This window comes from Lissotriton vulgaris, chromosome 2_1, assembly GCF_964263255.1.
Source record: "Lissotriton vulgaris chromosome 2_1, aLisVul1.2, whole genome shotgun sequence".
NCBI classification, from domain to species: domain Eukaryota; kingdom Metazoa; phylum Chordata; class Amphibia; order Caudata; family Salamandridae; genus Lissotriton; species Lissotriton vulgaris.
Window position 1 is genome coordinate 178,886,589 of NC_141687.1, and position 25,695 is coordinate 178,912,283.

Below are 25,695 nucleotides of genomic sequence, written 5' to 3' on the forward strand. Positions count from 1 at the left end.
CTTTCAAATCCCTTTTTCGTCTACCAAATAATGCTTCACCCGCACAAATAAGGCTGGAGTTTGGTCTACATAACCAGTTGTACGCACAAAAGAGTCAATTTATCAAAGCATGGAACAGGATAAAAAATGATATGACAACCAATTGTCTCAGTTACTATGGCAAGAAATAAATAACAACAGAAAATCACAAGCCTGGAATTATCTAAAAATAGCGTTGGAAGAATTTGCTGTCATGCCAATCTGGAACAATACAATAAACAAGGAATCGTTCAAAAAGGCAATCAACAGATCAACTATCAATCATACAAGATAAAGATATATTGGCAAAAAGAAAACATGCATGGACAATAATTAATTGGTTTACAAAAAAGCAGATTCAAGCCTATTTAGAAATACCATGGACATTAAAAAATAAACAAATCTTTATAAAAGCAAGATTTGGTATATTCCCTGGACTAAGTCATCTTCTGGATGAAGTCGGAGGTGGATACAGTATGCAGATTGTGTAAAACCGGAGAGGAGACTGTTGACCATTTGTTATGCATCAGCCCTGAACTCCAAATTGAAATAAAAACTATATTTAAAACATGTTTTAATGCGCGAGGAATAAGGACATGTAGGCAAGCTTTGATAAGGTGTCTGCATTCTAATAATATAAGTATGAATTCTGCTTTTGTAAAGTTTTTATTTAGAGTAAAAGCAAAACTGGGAGATTATAATTAAGAAAACTTTTGCACAGTATGAAACCGTGTTTACACTTTTGGTATATTTTTATTGTAACTGGTTCAGAATTTGATGTTGCATTTTTTTAATCTTGTTTTTAGTGGTTTTACATTACAGTAGATGTTGTATGTCAAATTGTAAGATTTTAAGTAATCAAACAATAAAGAATTATTACTATCCTTAGTTCTGCTGAGTATTTACACGTGCTACTGAATTATGATTGGTCTATGAAATTTCTGCCTATTCAGCAGGGAGAAGTACAACGAACGAGGAAATCGAGGACATGTTGGAGAGTGGAAACCCTGCCATCTTCTCCTCTGGGGTGAGTACGTGGCCTTTCCTCAGCTGGCAAAAGGGGATGTCCTATGAACATTTGTAATCATTTGTAAACATTTTAGTGGTCGATTTGAAGCACAATGACTTAAGGCCATCGTACTCCTAATGACCAGTGCCTCTCATGTAATAGAATGCTCAGTTACTTCTTTATTCTAAACATTCTATAAGAAAAAGAGCAAAGTTGTTTTTAGCCCAAACTCCAACTGTAGCCACTGTAATCAAGACTGACCTAAATAAGCTGCAATCAGAGTAGCAGAAACCCTATCAGCAGAACTGCATAAAGATGTGCACTGAGTAAATAGAAAATACATTTTATGTAGTTAATAAAAACCTTTACAGTAACATACCAATTTCATATGCTTTTAGAATTACATACAGAACAATTAAAATGTACTGGTCAAGTTTAAAACATTACCAAACAAATGCAGTTATTATAAAAACAAACAAATCCTATGAACAATAGTCGTGTACAAGTAATATTCTATTTTATCAATGAACTTCACAGTTCAAGTTCGGCTGAGGGTTAATGTTAATGTTAATGTTATGGGGAATTTGTAAAGCGCACGGCTACTCCAAGGAGTGTCCCGGCACTAAGAGGTCCCCCATTGAAAAGAGAGACAGTTTGCACTCACAATCCTGCACCGCTGTATTACTGAAGGAACAGCCAGGTCTTAAGTTGGCGTCTGCAGCTAAGAAGCTCTCACTCTTGTCTAAGGGAAAGAGGCAGCGAGTTCCGTAGTCTTCCTACTACCGCCTGAAAGGAACGTCCCCACTTTCTGGTCCGGATTAATTTTGGCACCAATAACAAATGTTGGGCCGATGACCTCAACGTCCTGGCTGGAATATAGGGTGTAATTCTCTTTCTGATGTACTGAGCCCCGCTGTTATGGAGAGATTTAAAGGCCAGCACCAGAGACTTAAAGTCAATCCTATTTTTCACTGAAAGCCAGTGTAAGGTTTTTAAATGACTTGCCATATGGGTCCTAGGCCCTACCAAAGAGACCGCTCTGGCTGCCTCATTTTGAACAAACTGAAGGCAACCCAATAAATAATTTGGGAGGCCCAGGTTTAATACATTGGCATATTCCAGCCTTGACATAATCAAGGCTTGGACTACTGTCTTCCTATGGGACAATGGCAACAGAGGTAGGAAGTTCCTCATCCTTTTGTAAAAGTCTGAAACATGTGCCAGCTATAGATTGAACCTTCGACTTCATGGAAAGATCCGAGTCAAGCATGACTCCAAGATTCTTCACAGTGGAAACAGGACTGGATGGCAGAGGCTGATCCTTAACTTCCCATAATGCATGCTACAGCTTCCTTAACATTCCAGATCTCCAGGGATCTAAATATTGGTTTCAGCCTATATCTTCTCTTCTTTAAAAAGCCTGGCCAAATACAACGCACATGTGACAAGGACTCAAGTTTGAAACCATCAAATCTATGGATCTTTAGCCCCTTATTTTCAGATTGTAGCAAATGACCACAAAGTTCAATGTTTGGTATGCACGTAAAATGAATCCTCAAAAATTTGTGGTGGATCAATTTGTGTACCTTCTCCGTATATGTCCTGTGTTAACTCAGGAACACAAATGTTTTTTTCGCCACTGCTTTATCAAACAAAGGACACCGACAATACTGGATGCTGTCGATTTCCTGCTGAATGATGCCCACCCACAAGCAGTAGCCAACTTGATAAATCTTTTGGACAGAGTGGACAAAACATTAAGGAATTTAGGCACACGCCCAAGCCCTTTAGGGTTTTAAAGTTACAACGCTGGTGTACGTTCAAAGTCAGGGCAATAGTTAGCACATGGCACTTAATGATTTAGCACGCGAGAATAATTCTTGGGCTCATGACCAGATTCTTCCTTTTAGAATGTATGCACAGCAATGAAAAGTTATTATGTTTAGCTCAAGAACTCTTAAATTAACTACTGCACTTCAAACACTGGCAGTGAACTGCTTGTCTCACCATCTTTTGTTTACTCCTTGTTGAATTTCGACTATCTCGCTTTTTCAGAAATTTACTATCTAGATTCTACTATCGGAAAAACTGTTTTAGTACATATTATTGTCATCTCTGTATTTCTAACAATTGTGCATGGCACTTTGACTCTGCATTTTGGAATAACTTTTGGTCTTTGATCAAATCTTTGTTTTTAAACTGTATTAACCAGTAATGTAACACCACTATGTTCAGCTCCAGTCGCTTTAAACTATTAACAATAGTTCCATAACCTCTGTTAGAAGACCATTCTGTGCAGCTATCGGAATCTGTTGTGCTTATTCAGTGGGGTTCGGGCTGATTTTAGCATTTGATGCAAGTTCACCACATAATGTCTTGACACTGACTTGATGTTTTCTTATAATTGTTCGTTATGTATCATAGATGCTCTAACGATTAAAGAATCGACCATGATATACATAGCAATGCTGCTTTTTATGTATTTGATTTTTTTTTCTTTTTATGTTGATTATTTTAATGGACGTGATTGTCTAAATAAAGTAATATTAAAGTCAAAAGTCCAAGGATCTAAGGTTTCACCCAGTATATTCTCTTGTTTAAAAAGCCCAGACAAACACAAAGCACATGTGAAAAGGACTCGAGCTTGAAACCAGTGAATCTACGGGTCTTTAGCCCTTTTTGTACAGATTGTAGCAAATGACCATAACATTCCATATTTGGTATGCATATAAAATGAATCTTCAAAAATCTGTGGTGGATCCATTTGTGCAGGGGGTCATTGGGTAGAGCTGTGCTGCTAATTTACAAGACGACCCCACAGTGTATTTCGTTCCAATTTACCAACACCTTGTTAACCTCAACGAATGACAAGGCCTTTATTTCAGCTGTCAATTGGCATTCATATACTTCTTATTGGATTTCAAGTGTTCATGTTGGTGTTAAACCAAATGAGTGCAATACAATGTTGGCTCTGCTTATGAATAATTAAAGAAGATGAGCTATTTATCGCACTGATAACACTCAACTCCCTGTTGGTTCAGAAGATATTGGGTGTGATGAATAGCAGATATTCAGAGTTTTTTCCCGAGCTTACCACACCAAAATTCATGTTATGGTAAATACAGTATTATATTCTGACTGGTTTTACCTGCTGAAATGTAACAAAGGGTGGGCTGTTTACTGCAGCCAGTAATTACCGAGTTTGGTAAATACCACACAACTCAAAATTCCGACCAAAGTGGAAATACCATATGTTGAAATCTGACATGATTTCATTCCACATCGGGCCCTTTAAGACAGTGTTTGAGTATTGCGTAACCTAAATGCACACTTCAGATGTTCTGCATCTGAGAGAATCATCAATCTCATCAACCCAGATTCAAGTCTCATTTGGGCTCAACAGCATAATTTACATAAATTAGAAATACCCTAGGTGCACTTCCCAAATGAAGAATCCAGCCAAGAATTTAATGTGCCTCGAAATGCTGTTCAATAAATGAAGGAATACATTTGCTTTAATTAGGTGAGTATTGGTTCTATAGTAGGGGCAGTAACTGCCAATAAAAGGCGATGCACTGCACAATTAATAAGAATAGTTTACATATCAATGTGTTAACCATGTTCTTATGACTCCACCTGTATCAGTTTGAAACTCTAGATATTCATAAGATAAAACTACCTCCAGTTTACTTTTAACTCTAGATGCCAAGTAAAATCTGTTTTCCACCTGCCAAAGAACATTATCTTTGACAGTTCGGTCATTCTGGCCGTTATAGTTTTCAAGGGCATTTAATGAGTGCTGCAGTCCTACAGAAGTTAAGTCTGTAATTATTGTGTTATCGGCTTTTTGTAAATGGAAAAAAATTGGCCTGCTAATTTGGGCGGAACTGATTGTTTATTACATAAAATGGAGCCCAAGTCTGTGGCATTATTACACACCCTTGTTTAATCCCGGTGTATATAGGATTCTTTCTTGCATGTGTACTGTCTCTTATTTTTACCACTACTCGGTTGTCAGTATAAAGTGATTATTTAGTCCTTAACAGCTGAGTCAAGGCTATATCTTGCTTTAGTGGAGTGGTGTGGCTCAGTGGAGTGGTGTGGCTCAAGTGGAGTGGTGTGGCTCACTGGTTAGAGGCGGCAGACCCGGAAGCAGACCCGGAAGCAGAGGACGGCCCGGGACCAGGGTTCAATTCTCGACGCAGTAGGGTCGTGGACCAGGGTCAGCTGACTCGATAATTCTTGCCTCGGTGCCTACTCTAACCAGGGATCACACTCGGCAACTCTGGGCATTAGCTTGCCTCATCTCCACAACGGCCCCCCACATACGCTGGGGATGCCTGGTTTCACCTTGGAGATACCCAGTAGGGAACATCTCACAGGGAAAGTCAGGACGGGTTCCCCAGCGGTCTACAGCGCTGAGATACCTGATGTGGGTTGATACATGCGCTTTACAAGACATCATTACATTACATTACATTTACCAGCTGTGACAGGGGTATTCTCTTGTTCACCCTGCCAAATGCCTGGGAATCATCTTTTATGTACTGTTATGTTTGATTCTCTCCAGCGCCAAGAAGCCTCCGGGCGTATGTGCGCTTAACAAATAATAAATAACATAACATAACATAACAATCATCTTAAATGCATACAAACTACCATTGGTACATTTTTTGACTGATCCATCATCCACAGTGCTCAACCATTATCAGTGGGATCGCATCCTCCCCTACAGCTGAACTGCAGGGAGAATGCATTTGCCATGCCTCCCTTATTTGCAGTTCCTGTAACTGCAGCCTGGTGTAGATTGTTCCTTCTACATACATCAGTTATCTTCCAATCACTTGGTGGGCCAGTTTGGCACAATGGCTGAATGACTGAATCCTTACAGGAGTCTGAAATGTCACAAAGGTAGACCCTGGATGTAAACAGTGGCAGCAATAAAGAATCCCCCAGAAAACTAGATCGAATTTAAAGGCATCCATTTGTAGCCCATTAAGGCCCTGGGCCTCAAACATCTATTTGAACAGATCAGGTCTACAATATTTCCATTATTGTTAGTTATACAACTTGAAATTCTCCCACCAGATTCAAAGTGGATATCGATGGACTTAGAGTGAACTTATTTATGATGTTAACTGTTCAGCCGTTACTCTGTTTATGTTTACAGTTTGTCCCAGACATTCCAGTCTGTTTACTCTTTGACAAAATGTTTTGGAATCATTTGGTTTTACACAGCTGTATTAAGTTGTATTGTCATCTTTACTTTGCACTGTTTTGTAATTTTCGGTATTTGCTTCATTTTGACTATGGACATAGGTTTTCTAGAATGCAAAATATGAATTGACTTTTCCAATGATTAACTACTGACGTGACTTTTAGTCTTCAAAATAATACCTAATGCCTCTATGGTGTCCGATTGTGTTTTTGTGTCCCTGCATAGTTGTTGTTGTGGCCTGGTGTAATAGAAACAAGGATGGAACATAAGTGTCCCACCCCAGTGCGAATTCAGGAGCCCTTTATCCAGCTAATTGGTCTGGTGTATTCCAGAGGGAACTGTCCATGCCGATCCGAAGCCCCTCTTGAAAGGAGGAGGGTTATGCGTGGACTAGCTACCGGATCAGGCAAACAAATCCTAGCTACTGAAACTTCAACCAAAAGACCAAGAGACATTCTCACCTTGGGGAGATAGAAATCTTCTTCTTGAAGAGCTATGATGCCTTGTGGTGAAATCCAGAGACACCTAGAAGCCACAAAGCATATCCACCTGCTTTCGACCAAGACCATCTGCATCAGGACATGGAATGTGAGTACCATGTAACAAACCGGCAAGACAGCCCAAGTGGCAGCGAGGATGAAAAAATACAACCTTGCCCTGCTTGGCATCAGTGAGACCAGATGGACACCCTCCAAGTAGAAAAGACTGGCTCCAGGAGTAATGGATACACCCCACGTGCTAAGGAAGTGGCATTGATGCTAACTCCAGCAGTCAACAGAGCACTGATTGGGTGGGAAACCCACAGTCCCAGAATAATTTCAGCGACCTTCCACAAAGAAAGAGGATCAACATGAATGTTTTCCAGTACTATGCACCTACAAATGACAACAAAGAAGAGGAAAAAGAACAGTTTTACAACAGACTCCAGTCCATCCTGGACAAATGCCTTGAGAGAGACATCACCATAGTGATAGGGACCTCAACTCCAAGATTAGAAGCAACAACACTGGGTACGAAGAAGTCCTGGGCAACCATGGCCTTGGCAACATGAACAAGAATGGTGAAGGACTGGCAGATCTCTGTGCCCTGAACAGTCTGGTGATAGGCGGTAGTTTATTCCCAAACAAAAAAAAAAATACACAAGGAAATGTGGGTGTCACCAGACCATTCAAAAGAGATTCCGATCGACTATGTTTGCATTGCCAAGAAATTCAAGAGGTTCTTGCAGAATGTGAGAGTGATAAGAAGTACGGACATGGTGTCAAATCATAATCTTGTCGTGGCCAGGCTAAAGCTGAAGAAAGCATGGATGGAATGGACAAAGCAACACCAGCGATATAACACCATCCTCCTCAAAGATGCACAGAAACAAAGTGACTACTCAGTCACCCTCAGTTTCAAGTCTTGCAAGAACTAGAGGACGACAGAGACCCAGCGAAAGTCAGTGGGAGAAGATCATAGAAACAGTGACATCAACCTGACCGGAAGTACTGAGTCCCAAGAAACACCAGCATATAGAATGGATCTCCACCAAGACTCTCCACAAAATCCAAGAGAGAAAGGAAAAGAAAGCTGCAGTCAACACCAGCCGAACAAGAGCAGAAAAAAAAGATCACAGTGAATACACCAAAACTAACAAGGAAGCAAAGAGAAACTTAAGAGCAGACATGCGAAGATTCATTGATGGCCTTTCCACAGAAGCCCAGGAAGCAGCAAGTCATGGATACTTGAAAGAACTCTACAGCATAACAAGGAAACTCTACAGCAGTTACAGGAAGCCAGAAAGACCAGCTGAAGACCAAGTTGGGAAGACTATGATGGGTAACGAAGATCAACAACGAAGATGAGTGGAGTACTTTGAAGAACTGCTGAACCAGCCTATGCAGCAGTCTCCACCAGACATGCAGCCAGCTGATAATGACTGGCCAATTGACTGCAGGAGTCCAACTAAGGAAAAAATACGGCAAGCCATCACAAATTTGAAAAACGGAAAGGCAGCAGGACCTGACAACATTCCTTCAGGGGCACTCAAGGCAGACACTAAAACATCAATAGATATGCTCTACCCCCATGTTTGGAAGGACCTATGAAGAGAAAAAGGTGCCATCAGACTGGAAGGAGGAATATCACAACAAGATCCCCATTAAAGGTGACCTGAGTAACAGCACAAACTACAAAGGGTTAACTCATCTATCAGCCCCAGCAGAGTGTGTTAAACAGAGTCATAGTGAACAGAATGAAACAGCAAGTCGACATTAAGTTACGAGTCCGGTTAGCTGATTTTTGAAAGATAGATCCTGTACAGGTCACATTGCAATACTGTGCATCATCATTGAGCAGTCAATGGAATGGAAACCCCCTCACACCTCTGTATGTCAGCTTCATTAAATATGAGAAGGCCTTTGACAGTATGGACAGAGAAACTCCACTGCCACTATGGTGTGCCTGATAAACTTGTTAGAATCATCATGAACTCTCGCGAGGGAATGACCTGCATGATTGTCCATGGAGGAAAACTCACAGAAGCCTTCCAAATGAGGACAAGAGTCTGCCAGGGTTGTTTGCTTTTGCCTTTTCTCTTCCTGCTGGCCATAGACTAGATCATGATGACATCCACAGCAAGGAGAAGAAATAGGATCCTGTGGACTCCTTGGACACAGCTCGATGACCTGGATTTTGCATATGACCTGGCCCTTTTCTCCCATGCTCATCTGCAGATGCAAGAGAAGATCAACAATGTGGTAGCCACATCAGCACAACTTGGCCTCAATATCCACAGGGGAAAAAAACAAGATTCTTAATGCTAACAACCCAGCACTACTGCACTCTCTCTTGCAGGCGATGCACTGGAAGAGGTTGAGGCCTCACCTACCTGGGCAGTACCATAGACTAGCAGGGCAGCACAGACACTGACGCCAAGGCAAGAATCATCAAAGCAAGGACTGCATTCATTCAGCTAAAGATCAGGAGCTCCAAGGACCTAACACTGCAAACCAAGACAAGGCTTTCTTACCCCAAAGTAAAACTGGTCTTCCTGTAGTGAGTCGAAACTTGGACAAGAAGTGACCAAACTAAAAAAGTCCAGACCTTCATCAACACCTGTGTTAGGAAAATCCTCCAAATCCACTGATCAAACACCATCAGCAACAATGACCTATGGCAGCAGACTTTACAACTCCATGCTTATGAAGAAATCATGAAAAGACGCTGGCGCTGGGTGGGTCACATCCTCCTCAAGCTTGCATCAAACACCACCAAGTAAGCCCTGACTTTGAACCCTCGATGGAAAAGGAAAAGAGGAAGGCAAGAAACACCTGGCACAGGCCTCAATCCTGACTGCAAGGAGATGGGTTACACCTGGACTCAGATTGAAGGAAAAGCCCAGGACAGAGATGGCTGATGAATATTCAGTTCTAAGCTTACCAAGAGGGACATTACTGTGGAAAGGTCAAAGAAGGTCAAATGACTTGCAAGTAGCACAAAGGTCCTTAACAACAGATGGGCATAGGATAGTTGAGGGATGGAAAGGTGATTGATAGTGAAGTGTACATGTTCGAACATAATTTGATAGATTCCTGGAAAGTTAGGGATGTGAGGTACCATGTACAGCCTTGTAGATTCCTTGTAGAGTTCTGCGTGCTTAGCTCAAAGCCAGACCCCTCATGGCAGTAGATAGAGGTGGATACATGTTTAGGCAAGTTGGAGAGCATGTGTTTGGTAAAGGTAGTGATTGTGTCATGGGGGAGCAATACTGGGTCAACCAGCAGGCTTTTGGAATAGCGTGTCTTGCTGTTGATTAGGGATTTATGGAAGTGAAAATGTGGATGGATCTTATGGGAGTTAATCAGTTACAACTTGGAGGCATTTGCAGTGGAGCATACGAAGTAGAACAGCTTCTTGCTGGTGTAAAATTGTATGCAAAGATCTTGACAGTAGTACGAGTGTATATTTGCAATGTTATGACTTGCCAGAGGTGCTAGACCCCACCCACCTTTGGTCCTGGGCATAATTTACCACCCCTTGCTCAGGGCATTGCAACTCAGGATGACATCTGCTCTGGCAGCACATGGCTGCCAGCTGTGTGCTGCCCAGCACAGTTAACTCTGTCCTCATGCGGGCACCCTAAAAGTTATGATGGTATGCTGAGGATTTACAGCAGGATTTGGGGATACCAGTTTTTGAGAATTTACAGCAGTATTCAAGAATCCCACAGTCTTTATAAACCACACCTAATAAATGGCCAGTGCTTGACTTTCCTCCTTGCTGATGCGAGGACGTCTGTACTTGGGCTCTGGTCTTCACCTATCTTTCTAGTTCTCCAGCTGAGACCATATTTGAGCTGGATTCCAAGTCCAGTTTCTATGAAATGTACTGCCTTCGGCACATCTTGAATCTTCTTCTGCAGTGTCACTTAAAAGAATTTCCTTGCACCCTTGGAAAGAATATTCTTGCATTCTTGGAACTCTTTTAATCCTTCCACTGCTGTCTTCTGCAGCCTCAGGTTAGTCATTAGCGAGGGAGCGTTAGATATATTTGTTTGTATTGTGAAACTGATGTTAGCTTATTGAACTGCCATTTGTCCCAATGTACTGCAACTGTCTCTTGAGCCTTCACAAAACTATTTACAAATCCTGAGTGAACCTTTGCTTTTGTTCAGTGCCTCAGGTTGTGGAGCTATAACAGCTGTTTATAGGACATTGGAATAGGACCAGTCTTATGATTCCCTTGGCTCTAGCAAGATAAAGGTACTGTGCCATTGATATGTTGAGTGTTGACTTTAAGGAAGCTGTTGCCAAAGTGATTTTTTTTTAAAACTTTATTTTGATTTTAAGTCAACTATACAGAGTATAATGCTCCATATTTCACAGGCATGGTACATACTGAGTAGGCATGTACAGTGTAGATAAATGAACAACAATGATATATTGTCAGAGTTACACAAGTGTAAGATAGCAACTTGGCAATACAGACAGTTCAGACTTTTTCTATGCTCAAGAGATTCTCGTTTTTTTAAAGTTCCTGCAGAATGTTACTATTAATGTGAAATCCATTTAAAAAGAAAAACTACATGACATTTTTATTCATGTAAGAGCAGAGAGTAGCAGTAGTCTTGTATTCTGTTTAGTACAAAAGAGATGTCACTCATGAGAGACTACAGGTCTCCTAAGATAGCCTTTATTTGAGACGACAAGCTGTGTGACTACAGCCCAACACTGTCCCTTGTGTGCCTTCTCTCATAACCTTATCCACCTTCTCGTCCTTCGCCTTTAGTACCAAACCTAGTCTTGGACGTGTTCCTAACCTTCGATGGGGAAGGAGACTGGTGGGTTCGACGTCGTTCGACAGAGTAGTGGTAATTTGACTCTGATGTTATTACAGGAGAAATGTAGCATGGAATAACAATGTTAAACAATGTAGTACTTTGATTTCGATTTCCTTGGAGTTGCCATTGAGAATGGTAGCATAGTTGATACCAAATAGTCCTTCGATGTAGTTAAAACTCTCTGAGATTGAGGCCTTTACTTACAAAGGTATTAGAATAGTGTAAGTAAATTAGGAGTCGGTTCAACCTCCACCCCATTTACATCTGTGCAACAGACTAGCGATGCAAGAATCATGCTAGCTACTGCATCGTACAGTCTTCACTGATAATCATAAATGTAGAATTTTAGGTGATAGCTGTCATTTTCCAAACTACAGGCCCACCTTTCTTTGTCTAATAATCATATATTAACACTAACTAACATTTAAATACCAAGGGGAATGTGTGCTGAAACCAAGATATTTTACTTTTAAAACCCCTGTGTGAGAGAGAGAAACATGAAGGAAAAGGGTACTAGTAGTTGCCTCACAGACTCTGTTCTGTTTTTTCAGCTCATGCTAAAAGTATTTCAGAACACGTCTGGGATTATTCACACTATCCTTTGAGGTTGTATCCTTAGAAAACAACATCTAAGACTGATTTGAAACTTTTCCCTTTGAGTTTTGCTATTTTCCTCATTATGTTTTCACTTTTTGTAAAGTATCACCCCCTGTAGGAGGAAGAAGGCTGCCTCTGATCCAAATTCTGTGTTTGTGGTCTGCTGACACTCCTTGTATTCGGTCAAGGAGTGCAAACTTGTGTTACAAAATGAGAGTCCTATTTTGCATGATGGGAAAGCTGGAAGATTTTAGGGCAGAGCGAGGGGGAATTACCGGCGGCCAGTGAAGATGACTCTTGTACTGTATCTGTGAGCACCCCAAACAAAGACTTTCAAAGAGGGGTGTCTAAGGACATTAAAGGGTGTCATCTTCACTCTGGATACTCCCACTACTCCAGAGATCATCATGCAACATCATATAGCGCAATATCAAAGCATGGTTTATTACCCACATGTTCTCAGTTGGAGGCCAGCTCTGTGACACATACAATGTGAATGCCCTCTGTGGCAGGCATGGTGTGGATGCCATTAGGACCCATCCACCAAAGAGGTCCTCTAATATACTCACCGTCCAGGCATGACATTGAGACAGCTCATATGATGCATTCAACAGCAAGGCTCTCTTCATGACCCCCGGGAAGGCACTCGCCTTCGAAAAGGTCAACATTGACACAGTTGACAGCATAGTTTTTTCTGCAACATAGCATCTTCATTGATTCTCATAAACACTTCCATGCAACGTGTGCGTACCGAGGAATATAATCCTATATAGTTCATTTCATGGAAACATCATCAAAGAGTTTCTTTGTCCATGAATCTTGTTTGTTAATCTGTTGACTGCAAACCTACAAATATTCAGAATATTCCTCTCATATTTATTCACAGAACTGAATTTCATCATCTTTCACAAGAAAAAATAGCTGAATGAAGTTCTGAGTAGAGAAATTGAATGTAAAAATGCAGCCTGAAAATGTATGTTTAACAGAGATAGAAAAAAGAACATATCCCTTAAAGGACTTCGGAGACGCCTCTTCCCAATATGTTTTGTACTGCCAGTTTCCTTCCTCTTCCAGTTATTTTTTCTGGCTCGTGAGTGAAAGAACCCAGGAATACTGTGGTGGTTTTTCAACTCAATTTAAAGAAATTTTCAGGTTTGAAAAATAATTCTAGTTATGTCTCTCAATGTTTTTTAATAACTCCTGTTGAGTGAAATCATTTTGTATCCAATTTCTCAAAATGCTATCCCTCTTCAAGTGTCCCTCATGTGGGAGGGAGAAAGCTTGGAAAGACGCACATAAAGTGTGCGTAGTATGTCTATTTACCTTTCATTCTGTCTCTGACTGCGCCATATGTAAGCAAATGGCAAAATGAACATTGAAAGATGTAAAGATGGACAATCACCAAACGCTGAGTTGTTCTGGCATATTTATTCCACAAGAAGTAAGCTGGACTGATGGGCCCAGAGGATCAACACTAACTGAATCTGGTGTTTACATCCACTGAAGTCCAACATTCCATTACAACATAATACATAGTATGGGGACAAGGGAATCCCCACATTCCATAACGCAAGTAATATAATAGAACAGACAGAAAATACAAATAATGAAGATACACAGTAAAACAATAGGACACCACATATCTCCCCCTTTAACAGAAAATAAGAAAGAGAATTAAAATGTTGCAACCAAATACAAACAATTAGTCATGTAATTTGTTTACCATTCTTCTTATTCTACAACTACGTCGTAGAGTAGGTTCAGAAACATTGTTAGGTTGTGAGACCTTGGCAAGGCGAGAAACTCCACCACTGACCATTATCAAGTCGAACAGCATGCCCCTTAACTTCAGCAATGTAATGAGGTTGTCTAAATTTGGACAAACCTTTTTGCAGCATTAAAGGATCTTTCACTCTTACTAGATCACCGACAAAAAATGTAATCAGTTTCCTTTTACCAGATAGACCAAGTTTATCAAATCTAAGGCGATTAGCTTTATCAGAAATTATTTTAGCTTTGGAAGCTTCCTCTGAAACTGAAAAATGATCATTAAAAACATTGAGTTTCCAGAAGGGACACAAAGAAGACGAAACTTTCTTGCCTCCCATCAATTCAAAAGGGATAGAACCAGAAACTGAATGAGGAGTGGTCCTATGTGCCCAAATCATATTCTGTACAGCTGTTTCACAATACACATGGTTGTTGAGAGTACTCTGCACACATTCAACAAGGACCCTATTAAACCTCTCAACTTTGCCGTTGGATTGGGGATGATTAAGAGGAGTGCCTAAATGTTTAACTCCTAACTTAGCCAAAAATTCTTGCATGGACACAGAAGTAAACTGCGCTTTTTTTATCAGTAAAATGTCTTCCGGAACACCTTCTCTGGAGAAAATATCTTGTAGAAACCGAATGACAGCTTTAGAATTGGAATCAGACATACCTCTTACTTCTACCCACTTGGAAAGATTGTCAATAAGAACAGTAAAGAACAGTAAGAACAGTAAAATACCTCATACAATTAGGCAAGATATGGAATGGACCAAGATGATCAACAGAAACTCTTTGCCAGACCCTTAGTGGACACACTACAGGTTTAGGTATAGGAGTACAAGTAGTGAGATGCTTATCACTGTAACAAAATTGTACACAATTCCTGACCAAATTGTCAACATCCCGATCCATACAGGGCCACCAGATATCATTTCTAATTCTATGTTTGGTTCATGCCCAAATGACCAGAATGAGCTGTTTCCATGATACTCTGAATATAGCAGGAGGAATAAGTTTATTGTCCCTAACTAGTAAATCATTTTTAATAGATAATTCATCAGAAGTTTTGAAAAACGGTTGTAATTCAGTAGAAAGAACTTTCTCTTTGGGCCATCCTTTAACAACTTAATCCATAAATTGTCTCTAAATAGGACCATTACAGAAGGCATCTTGCCAACAAGACACATCTGGACAAATAATAGTATCATCCACATTGGCAATGATACATTCTTCAATGTCCTCAGGAATAATATTGAAATATTTTTCCATCGGAAGTCTGGAAAGAAAATCTGCCTTTACATTTTTGCCACCTGCAATATAGAGAACTGTAAAATTGAATTCTAACAACTTGGTAGACAACCTGGCAAGCCGAGCAGTAGACTTTTTTATTTTGGAACCAGAAAGAATATCAACGAGAGGTTTATGATCTGTCCTTAGCCAGAATTTTCTTCACCATCCATAAGATTAAACTTTTCAACTCCCCATACACAAGCCAACATTTCTTTTTCTATTACAGAATACCTCAATTCAACCTCTTTGATTCTCCTAGAGGTAAAACCTACTGTAAATTCCCTTCCACCCTCCACCTGGGACAAACCCGAACCCATTCCATAGGCACTGGAATCAACCGTAATAAAAGTGTCACGACCCTCCACATAAGCTTGAAGAGCTGGAGCAGAAACAATACACTCTTTAATCAAAACAAAGTGTTCTTGGCACAAAGCTGTCCAAATAAATTCAGATCTCTTTTTCAATGGATTTCTAAAACATTCAGTAAGACTGGAAAATTTACTAATGAATTTGGAATAAAATTCACACAGACCCAGAAAAGATTGCAATTGGTCTTTGTCCAAAGGATGTGGAGCATTCACAATACCATCAATTATACTGGGTTTAGGTTTAACACCATCTTTGGTTAACAGGTGACCAAGATATTCAATTTCATTAACGGGAAAAATACATTTATCCTCTCTCAAGGCAACACTATTATTCTGAAGAGTTTGGAAAACAAGATCTAACACCTCATTATGTTCAAGTTCGGTGTCTTTTTTGTACAAGAATATCATCTTGAAATATTACAACATTAGGAATGTTTGGGATCATTGAAGTCATGACTTTCTGAAAAACTGAGGCAGCTGAGGCCAGTCCAAATGACATCCGACAAACTTGAAATGTACCATCACTCAGGTGTTATAAAGGCTGTGAGATGACGAGATTTTTCATCAAGAACTACCTGATGATACGCGGAACGTAAATCCAACTTCGAGAACCATTTGGACTGACCTACAGCAGTAATAAGATCATCTATATGAGGCAATAGAAAGTTCTCAACCCAAATAGATTTGTTGACTGATCTTAAGTCAATGCAAAGACGAAGTTCACCAGACCTTTTTTTGGCTAAAACTATGGGAGATAACCAGAGCGTGGCGTCAACACGCTCAATTATGCCATCCTCAACCATATTGTTAATCATAATAGTGAGATCATTCCTTATACTGTGGGGCACATTTCTAAGTTTGTGTTTAACTGGAGATTCACTCTCTTTGACTTTAATGGAATGTACAAAAAAAATTATTTTACCAATTTTATTAGCAAAAACTTGAGGAAAATTTATTTTCCAGTGAGAAGAATCCGAGACTGAATTAATTAAGGAAACATGATTTTTCTGGCCAGGTCTTATGATTAAATTCAGCCTGGCGCCACCATTCCAAGACATTAATGTCCTTGTGAGCAACATAAACTTTGCTGTGAATGGTTTTATTTTGAAAAATATCAGCCCAAAAATAGCCTGCAAGATCAATCCTGCTGCCCTCAAATGCAGTGTAAATAACATCAGGGGGTAGAAAATCAATCTTTGACCAAGCTTGTTTAAATTTATCAATAGAAATAATGGTGATCCTGGCTCCTGAATCTATGAGCAAAGGAATTTCATGAGACTGAATGGATACTTGTACAAAAGGATCACCAAATCTTTTATCAGAATGTAGATTGTTAATGTTTAAGTACTCCACAGACACAACAGATAAAGACAAATCTTCCAATCCCTTATCCAATTCATCAGAAGGTTCATTGGAATGTGAATCTAGAACACCTCTAACCGGAAAACGTTTGCCACCTCTACACATTTTGCTAAAATGACCAGATTTTATATATTTATGACACTCTTAAGAAATGGCACGACAATTTTGTAACATTGGAAAGATGAGACAGAGAGCCATATCTGTAACAGTCAAAACCAGAGGACATACGTGTGGAAGGCTTATTCTTAAACTGTTTGGCGACTAACTCTGAGCGTTCAATACTTTTAGCAATATCAATAGTATCATTCAAAGAAGGATTCTTGCATGAAAGTAATTTCTGCTGGATTCTTTTTCAATAGCACCTACATACTATTTGATCCCTTATTAACTGAGAGGTAAAATCCTCAAAGTCACAGTAACTGGCCAACACTTTTAAAGCAGTAACATAGGTATCAATGGATTCACTCGCAGATTGAATTCGTGTATAAAATGTGTGCCTATGAACGACCAAGTTAACTCTACCTTCAATATAGGTGCTAAGTTGTTTAAGGGCTAATTGATACTCATCCATATCACCACTATCATGATCATTGTAAGTTGGTAAATGATCGAAAACATTTTGACCCTCCACACCTGCGTTTTCTATCTGGTTTAAATTTCATACCATCAATTGCTCCAAGATATGCATTAAAAGATCTAAACCACAGACGCCACTTTAAAGGAGGTTCACCAGGATCCTGCAAGAAATAATTAGGAGGGGTAACGGTTTACATACTTAGACAACAGTAAAATAAAAAATGCGGAAGTAAAATTCCAAATAGTAGTAATGGGATTACAGTTACTGGAAAGTGTGTGAATCGCTGAATGCTAAAATTGTAGAAATAGTACCTAGAAAAAAAATTGTACTGGAAAGTCAGAGCGGTATCCCACGACAAAGCACCTTGAAGAAAGAATGATGTGAATAAGAAATAATATTGGAACACTGGTTCGAATGTAGTTGAAAGTCAGAGCGGTATCCCACGACAATGTACATAAACAGCGTAAAGTCCTGTGATCAACAATAATGAAATGTCAAATGTAAAGAAAGAGCCAGGATGAATATTTGTAGCTGTATGACTTTAACACTGACAGAGTATCTCACTCTGTATATAAGTACACAGTAGATGCAATGTAGAAATGTGGAAATGCACATAAACTGGAGCGGTATCCCACAGATAAACACGTAAAAAGAAGCTAGAAGATTGTAATGCACGTAAGCCGTAGCGTTATCCCACGGATAAATGTGCAACAAGGAACAAGTTGAATTGTTGAAAAGATAGCAACCTTTACAATGCGCGTATACCGGAGCGGTATCCCACGGTGTAATGCGCATAGACGTCTTAAACTGCCTCAACACAGAAACATCCTCTCCTGAATACAAGCACAGAGGAAAGTGCTTACGGGAGACTTGTGGTGAGATACGCAGGCTTACGGCAGGCTCCTGGTGAAGCATGCGTTATCAAAGAAGTTTCCAGGACAACGGAGCATGCTGTATCCAAGGACAACGGAGAACAATGGAGTCCGGGACGATGTTGAAGGAAGACAACAAAGTGACGTAGACAAACACGCTCAAGCCTCCGCTCAAGAGAGTTTTTTTGGAAAATTTTAAAATACGCAGAGACACAAAGCGATGGATAATTTACAGAAATATCGCTGAAGAAACCTGCTCTGGAGTGCTTCCCCATATAAAACTAAAATGGGAACAACGCAGAATGACTACAGAGACAGAGATCCCTCTGGGCCCGTTGGATGAAAATAAATGAATACAAAAAATACCTTGATGAGACACAGCGTTTTCTCCAGGAAGAGGTCGAAAGTTCAGGTCCCAAATCGTCGGGAAAAATGTACAGATGGACAATCACCAAACGCTGAGTTGTTCTGGCATATTTATTCCACAAGAAGTAAGCTGGACTGACGGGCCCAGAGGATTAACACCAACTGAATCTGGTGTTCACATCCACTGAAGCCCAACATTCCATTACAACATAATACAAAGTATGGGGACAAGGGAATCCTCACATTGCATACCATAAGTAATATAATAGAAAAGAAAGAAAATACAAACAATGAAGATACACAGTAAAACGATAGGACACCACAAAAAGATAGGGAAGAAATCTTCTTGTGAGATATGTTAGAGAACATGAAGGCAGAAGAGGAAACAAAGAAGGGACTAGAGAGATCTACATCTCAACATGTCTCCATATCACCCTCTGGAAAAAAACATTATAGATGACACAGTTCTCATAGCAATGGAGGACGACATCAAGATCACTGACGCCACCAATGAGCTCATTGGCGCCTACCAGTTGACCTTAGAGGGAGGGATCGGAAACCTGACATCGTTGTCACTCAGGTCAGTTGATGTAGATGGTGAAGTCTCAGAATACACTTTGTCTGATCACGGAGGTGGTCTTCCTTAAGCTGGACAGGGACCTACGACTACTGCTTTGGGAAGGGGCAGTATCAAGAATAGCGTTACAAATCTTGCGCAGGGCCATGTATAACAATGAGCTTGCTCTGCCACATATATGGACATACTACTGGGTGGCTCAAAAGCATGCAGTGTACGTTTGGGTGTACACAACCACTAAGGATCCTGCAGTACTACTGGGCAGGAGTGGGATGGTGGTCACCACTTGGACATGTTATCTCTGTGTGGGGTAAGGGCCAACAGGGCCCGCCTCCACTCAGACTGCACTGATAACCTGGGAAAGTGCAACTGCCTGCCTAGGGTGGAGGTGGAGGGTCACACTGGAGACGCCACTGTGGGAGGGGACCGTGCTCTCAAAGAAATAAATAAGCTAAAAGGGTTTGCATGCTGGAACCCGATTGGAGGGGACCGTGAAGACCTTCAATCAAATGTCGGAGGAGTCTGAACTCTAGCATTCACAGTTGTACAAACACACAGAACTCAGACATGCGCTGCAAGCTGAGTGAGTGGATTGGGCTGAGAGCTGTATATTGTAGGGCAAGCTTGGGAAAGGTGTGAGAATTTCCATGTATAAAACGCTCATTGAAAACATGTTAGACAATCTCAAGGGCCTTCAGCAGCAATGGGAGAAAGACCTGGAAACCTCAAATATATTGACTGGGATGTGGCTTCAATGCACCCCAGGGAGCTGATGATCAGGGTAAGGTTTCACCTGATCCAGTTCAAGGTCCTGCACACAGCATTACACATATGGAAGGCCTCTACTGCTGTGAAACACAATGGAGGGGACCTTTTATCACACACAATGGGAATGCCCCAGCCTTCAAGAGTACTTGAACAAATTGAATACTATTGTTGATAGTGAGGTCCCACTCAATCCTTCTTTCGTCATGGCATCACTAATCTTGCTTTCAGGACAAGTAGATGCAAGATGCATTGATCCTAGGAGGGACAAAATCTAACAAGCTGTAGGTTTGTGGTTGCATTTAAGGTTGAAGCCTTTCTGCTGAGCTTAGAGGATCAATGGTCACAAAAGAAAGACAGTTGGGAAGATTGTCTTCTCCTATACATCCAAGCAAAACAATCGCTAACTCGGTTGTGCATCACTGAAAGCTGAAGAAGGGAGTGCCTTTTAAAAATATTTCTCCGAAAATATTATTAGTGACGGACTCATTATTGACAGGTTGGCTAGTGTAAGTCAACATCTCGCAGTACAGGGTATTTGGTCTCCTACAGGAAATAATTATTGTATCAATCTGTTAGAAATTAAAGCTGTTGCCCTGGTACTCAAAGCTTTCCTTTCATTTCTACCATTGCACAATGTAATAGTACAGCCAACACCACCACCATGCATTAAACAAACAAATTAGGAGAAATAAGATCAAGATATCTAGGACTTCAAGCTCAAAGTATGTGGTGTTGGGCTGTAGGCAGGGGAACTAGTTTGGCAGAAATATTTATCCAAGGAAAGCTAAACCAAGAAGCAGGTTTCCTCAGTTGACATCACAAGAAAAATCTTAAATGGGTTTCAAACGACAAGGTCCTAGCAACCATCTTTCAGGAATGGAATTACCTTCCTTGGATTTATTCACCACAGCAGGAAAGAAAGAAAAAATGCCAAGATTTTGCGTCCAGGGCACCAGAATGCAATTCAAGGGTAACTGCCCTTTTGATCGTATGGAGACTCCATTTGTCTTACTTTCCTTCAATCCCACTCATTCCCACAGTGATTCTTGAGCTATGCACAACTAGGATCAAATTGATACTAGTAGCCCCAAATTGGCAGAGACAATGGTGGTACATAGATATTATAGACCTCTCATTTGTCAAACACAGGAGATTCTCTTGCTGGCTGAATATACTTTCCAGACTGCTGGGCCAAATTCAGCAGCAACCCTTCAATATTTGAATTTGACTGCATGGCTCCTGAAGTCAGACAGTATGGTGCTTAAAGTTTCCCTAAGAATGTATGGACATATTGAGAGAAGCCTAACACCCATAGGCAAGATCATGTTATGCTTTGAAATGGAAAAGATTCTGTATTAGGTGTCAGAATAAAGTTTTAATCCCGTTTCGTACAAGGAAGAAGTTATCCTTCCATACTCTACTACATTTAACAAAAATTCATACTGCAGTACGCGTCTATAAAATTTCATCTAGCAGCTGTTAACAACATATTGGAACTTTCCGCACTAGATTTCATTCTGCAAGATTCCAGTTATCAAAGACATCTTCAAAGGTCTAAAAAAGGTGTCTTCTGTGAAGAATCCCTCCCCACCATAGGAACTTAATCTTGTAATATCTAAACTATTGAGTCTTCCATTTGAACCTATTCCTAGACCAACAGTCCACCATCATTGGAAAACTGCTTTTCTCATAGCTGACATTTCATCTTGCAGATTCAGTGAACTCCACCCATATTGCCAGTAGAGCCCTTTACTTGTTTCCATGCAAACAGGGTCGTTTTTAGAACACATCCTTCTTTCTTACTGAAAGTAGTGTCTTATTTTCACAATAATCAAACCATTAAATTACCAATGTCATTCCCAATCCTTCTGCACTTGCAGAGAGAGATCTACATTCTCTGTATATTAAAAGGGTATTTAATTAGAAAAAAATAAAGCCATAAGAAGGACCAAACAACTCACACCAGGAAGGGGTTGGAAAGGACCCTATTGCAGAGAAAAGCCGCTACCACAGCATGAATTTGGAATGTCTCTATTGTATATATCTGTAGGGCTGCAACATAGAAATATATCTGCATGTTCACTAGACATTACTGCCTAAAAACGGATGCTCAAGCTGAAGCAAAGGTTGGGTAGAAACTCTCTGAAATCTGTTAAAATGAAAAAAGTGTATCTCTCTTTATGTACTAATGCGTTGAATAGTTCATTCTATGAACCACCACTGGGTATGGGCTCCCAACAGCACGGCCAAGCCACTTATCAAGAATTAACAAAAGAATGCCACTACTGTGTCTGTCTTTCCTTTCTCAATTTAGTCTAACACATACGACTTAAACAATATGCATCACTGGATTATTCATTTGAATGAATCACCTTTATTTATACAATAATTTTTTTGTCATTAGTTTGGTTATAATTTCACCAATATTTTGTTTTTTCGAACACCATCTGTACAATACATATACAAATGTACATTAAAACTTCATGAAACATTATCCACAAAAACATATATCTTCACTTTTCAAATGTTCAGACATTCACTCACACATACACACAGATCACTAAATATTTACACTGGAATCATACTATTCACAATGTGCCATAGACTATTTGTCAAAAAAGTTTCCGACTATTAAACAATTGATTGAACAGTCTTATGGCCGGAAAATACAGTATTTTCCGGACATGTTACTGAGGATACCCGCTCTATGGAGCTGACCAGTTGCTCACTTGCCCTCACCTAACACTCAAGGACTCCATGCACAGAAAAAGGAAAGGTGGTATGGCACCCCTACCTTGTTCCCCTTCCCAATGGAAAGGAAATAGGTGACATCCCGTTATCCATCACTGCTGCTCTCGGATCTTGATATGGGAGCGCCCACACCCGTGAAATCTAGACCTAAAGCCGAAGCATTGTTATGTTATGTTATGTTATGTTATGTTATAAGGGACTTTTATAGCGCAACGGCTACTCCAAAGGAGTGTCCCGGCGCTTTGTGCTCCAGACCTTATGAAAGACTGGAAAACATAACAGTAAAAAAAGACAGAAACCAAAAAAAGGGAGAGGCGCACTAACCAGAGAACAGCCAAGTCTTTAGTCCCTTCCTAAAGGCAAGCAGATTAGATGTGGCCCGCAAGGACAGCGGTAGGGAGTTCCATAGCTGGGGGGCAAGGAATCTGAAGGACCGACCGCCCAGTCGGGCCCTTTTTATACGTGGCACCACCGCCAGAGCCAATGACTCCGATCTTAAGGATCGTGCAGGCCGGTAAAAGTCCAGCCTCTTCTGGAGGTATTTTGCACCATTAGCATGCAGGGCTTTATGGGCTAAGGTCATGGCCTTAAACATTATCCTCTTCCGTATAGGAAACCAATGGAGGGATAGAAGTAGGTTTGAGGCACTAGTACGGCGATGCAGGCCAAAAATCGCCCGTGCTGCAGCGTTCTGGGTCACCTGCATGCGCTGTAAGAGATATTCTGGCAGACCCAGATACAGAACATTTGCATAATCCAATCTGGATCCTATGAGTGCCTGGACAGTAATCCTCCGATGTTCCTCGGAAAGCAGAGGAAAGAACTTTCGAAGCATCCTGAGGATCCCGAAACACGTTCCTGTCCGAGTAACCACCTGGGATTTGAGCGAGAGCTCATTGTCAATTTTAACTCCCAGGTTCTTAGCCCATTTAGATGACTGAGCTGGGGGGAACATGTCAGTGGGCCACCAGCCATGCCAATCCGGTTCCGATGGGCATCCGAAGAAGAGTATCTCGGATTTATCCGAGTTGCACTTGAGGCTGTTAAGTTGGAACCAGTTAAAAACAGCCCCAAGGCACTCACGGATACTTTCTCCATCGAAATCTTCGCTCTTGCGGCAGGTGAACAGAAGCTGGGTGTCGTCAGCATAAGAGACGATCCGGGCCCCGTAGGATTCCGCCAATGTCGCCAGAGGGGTCATGAGGATGTTAAATAGAGTAGGGCTCAATACTGAGCCCTGAGGGACTCCAACTCCCAATGGCGGCATTTCGGCAGATCCAGATGGGACCCAGACCGTCTGTCGGCGGTTGGCTAAGAAGGAGCGAAACCAGTTGAGCACCGTCCCCCCTAGACCGATGTCATGTAGCCTAGTGAGGAGATCCTCATGGGGGATGGTGTCGAACGCCGCCGACAGGTCTAACATAACTAACATCACCCTGCCTCCGGTGTCCAGCACCTCCTTCACAATCTCAGAGACTTCCAGGAGCGCCGTCTCGGTGCTTAGGTTCGAACGAAAGCCCAATTGGGACTCATGGAGTAGCTCGTTCGACTCCAGGAAGTTGGAGAGCACGCTATGAACGTGTTTCTCTAAGATTTTGGTAAGTGCTGGAAGGAGCAAGATCGGCCTATAATTGGATGGCACTTCTGGGTCCAGGTTGGGCTTCTTAATAAGAGAAATAACCATAGCCTGTTTCCAAGATTGAGGCAAAACTCCCTGACATTGCAGTACCAGGAAGACGTATGGCCAGTGGATAGAGTTTAATGCTTTTTCAGCATTGACTGAGAGTATGGTCAATAGGATCCTAGAATTTTACATCGTATCAGTCCAATTTGCAGGTGTTTGAGGTACTCTCTGGTGGAGCAATTAGGCATATGTCCCTATGTTCAACCAGCCTATACATTTGTAAAGCCAAAATGGTGGCAAGCAGTTTCATTTCTACATTTAACCAGGAGGTTGACCTGGGTTTAAGCCTTTTTGTCAAACATTGATTGTTGTTGCAGATGATATAAAAGATATCAATTTCTTAGTTGTGTTCTTATTTTCTTTGCATGTCCGCAAATGCGCTAGAGTCGTGAGGCAATCATAGTACAATGCTATCATCAAGTTAGAAAAAAATTGAAATAGCCAGGTAGTGACTCATTTGACATACTTTAGGTACTTCAAAATGAAAGAGAAGGTGTTTGAAAAGCAGCATCTTTGGTGGTTGCGACAGTTGCCCAGCTGGGCGTTTGTACATTAAGGTGTAAGAGTGAAGTTGGATAACAAATGTTGAACTGGTGGAGGAACGTTTGACCGCAGTGTGCTCCCCGAAGGGGTCCAGGCTAGCAGCCTAGCTTCTGAGGTCCTTCGAAGCAGTATACTGTATCGAAATGCATATCCTATATAATTCTTTAAAGTGATAGATGTATATTTTATGCCCTTGAATAAGAATTATTTTTGTTTTATTGTTTGAGCTAGACTAAATGTCATTCCATATGTGGCTAAAATTGATTTTTATTTTCAGTTCAATATGATGAATTTGATGTAATATAGGCACCTTTACAAGAAACTCTTACCTAGTTTTTCTATTTAGAGAAACCGTCAAACATGCTTTTCAGGGTAATTAAACAAGGCATTTTTATTGTTTAAGCTTCCTCTTTTGTGAACATATTGGCAATGCTAGCAATACTTGATTACGAGTGGGTCATTGTGATGCGACCACTACGTAAACCCTTGCTTGTGCAGGGATCGGAATTACGAGTTTCGTTGCATTTAATACACCCGATTATTATCGGATGTGTTAAAATACCTCACATACCGGTAGAACCAACCAGATGAAAGTTAGC

At 40.8% G+C, this 25,695-nt stretch overlaps 1 protein-coding gene across 1 annotated transcript in view; it reads left to right on the forward strand.

Moving 5' to 3' along the window:
- Nucleotides 1-25,695, forward strand: part of STX1A (syntaxin 1A) — a 443,582-nt gene that overhangs the window by 345,331 nt on the left and 72,556 nt on the right. The window contains exon 6 of the mRNA XM_086954690.1: nt 972-1,045. Coding sequence (XP_086810816.1) covers nt 972-1,045 — 74 coding nt within the window. The remainder of the gene's footprint in view (nt 1-971; nt 1,046-25,695) is intronic.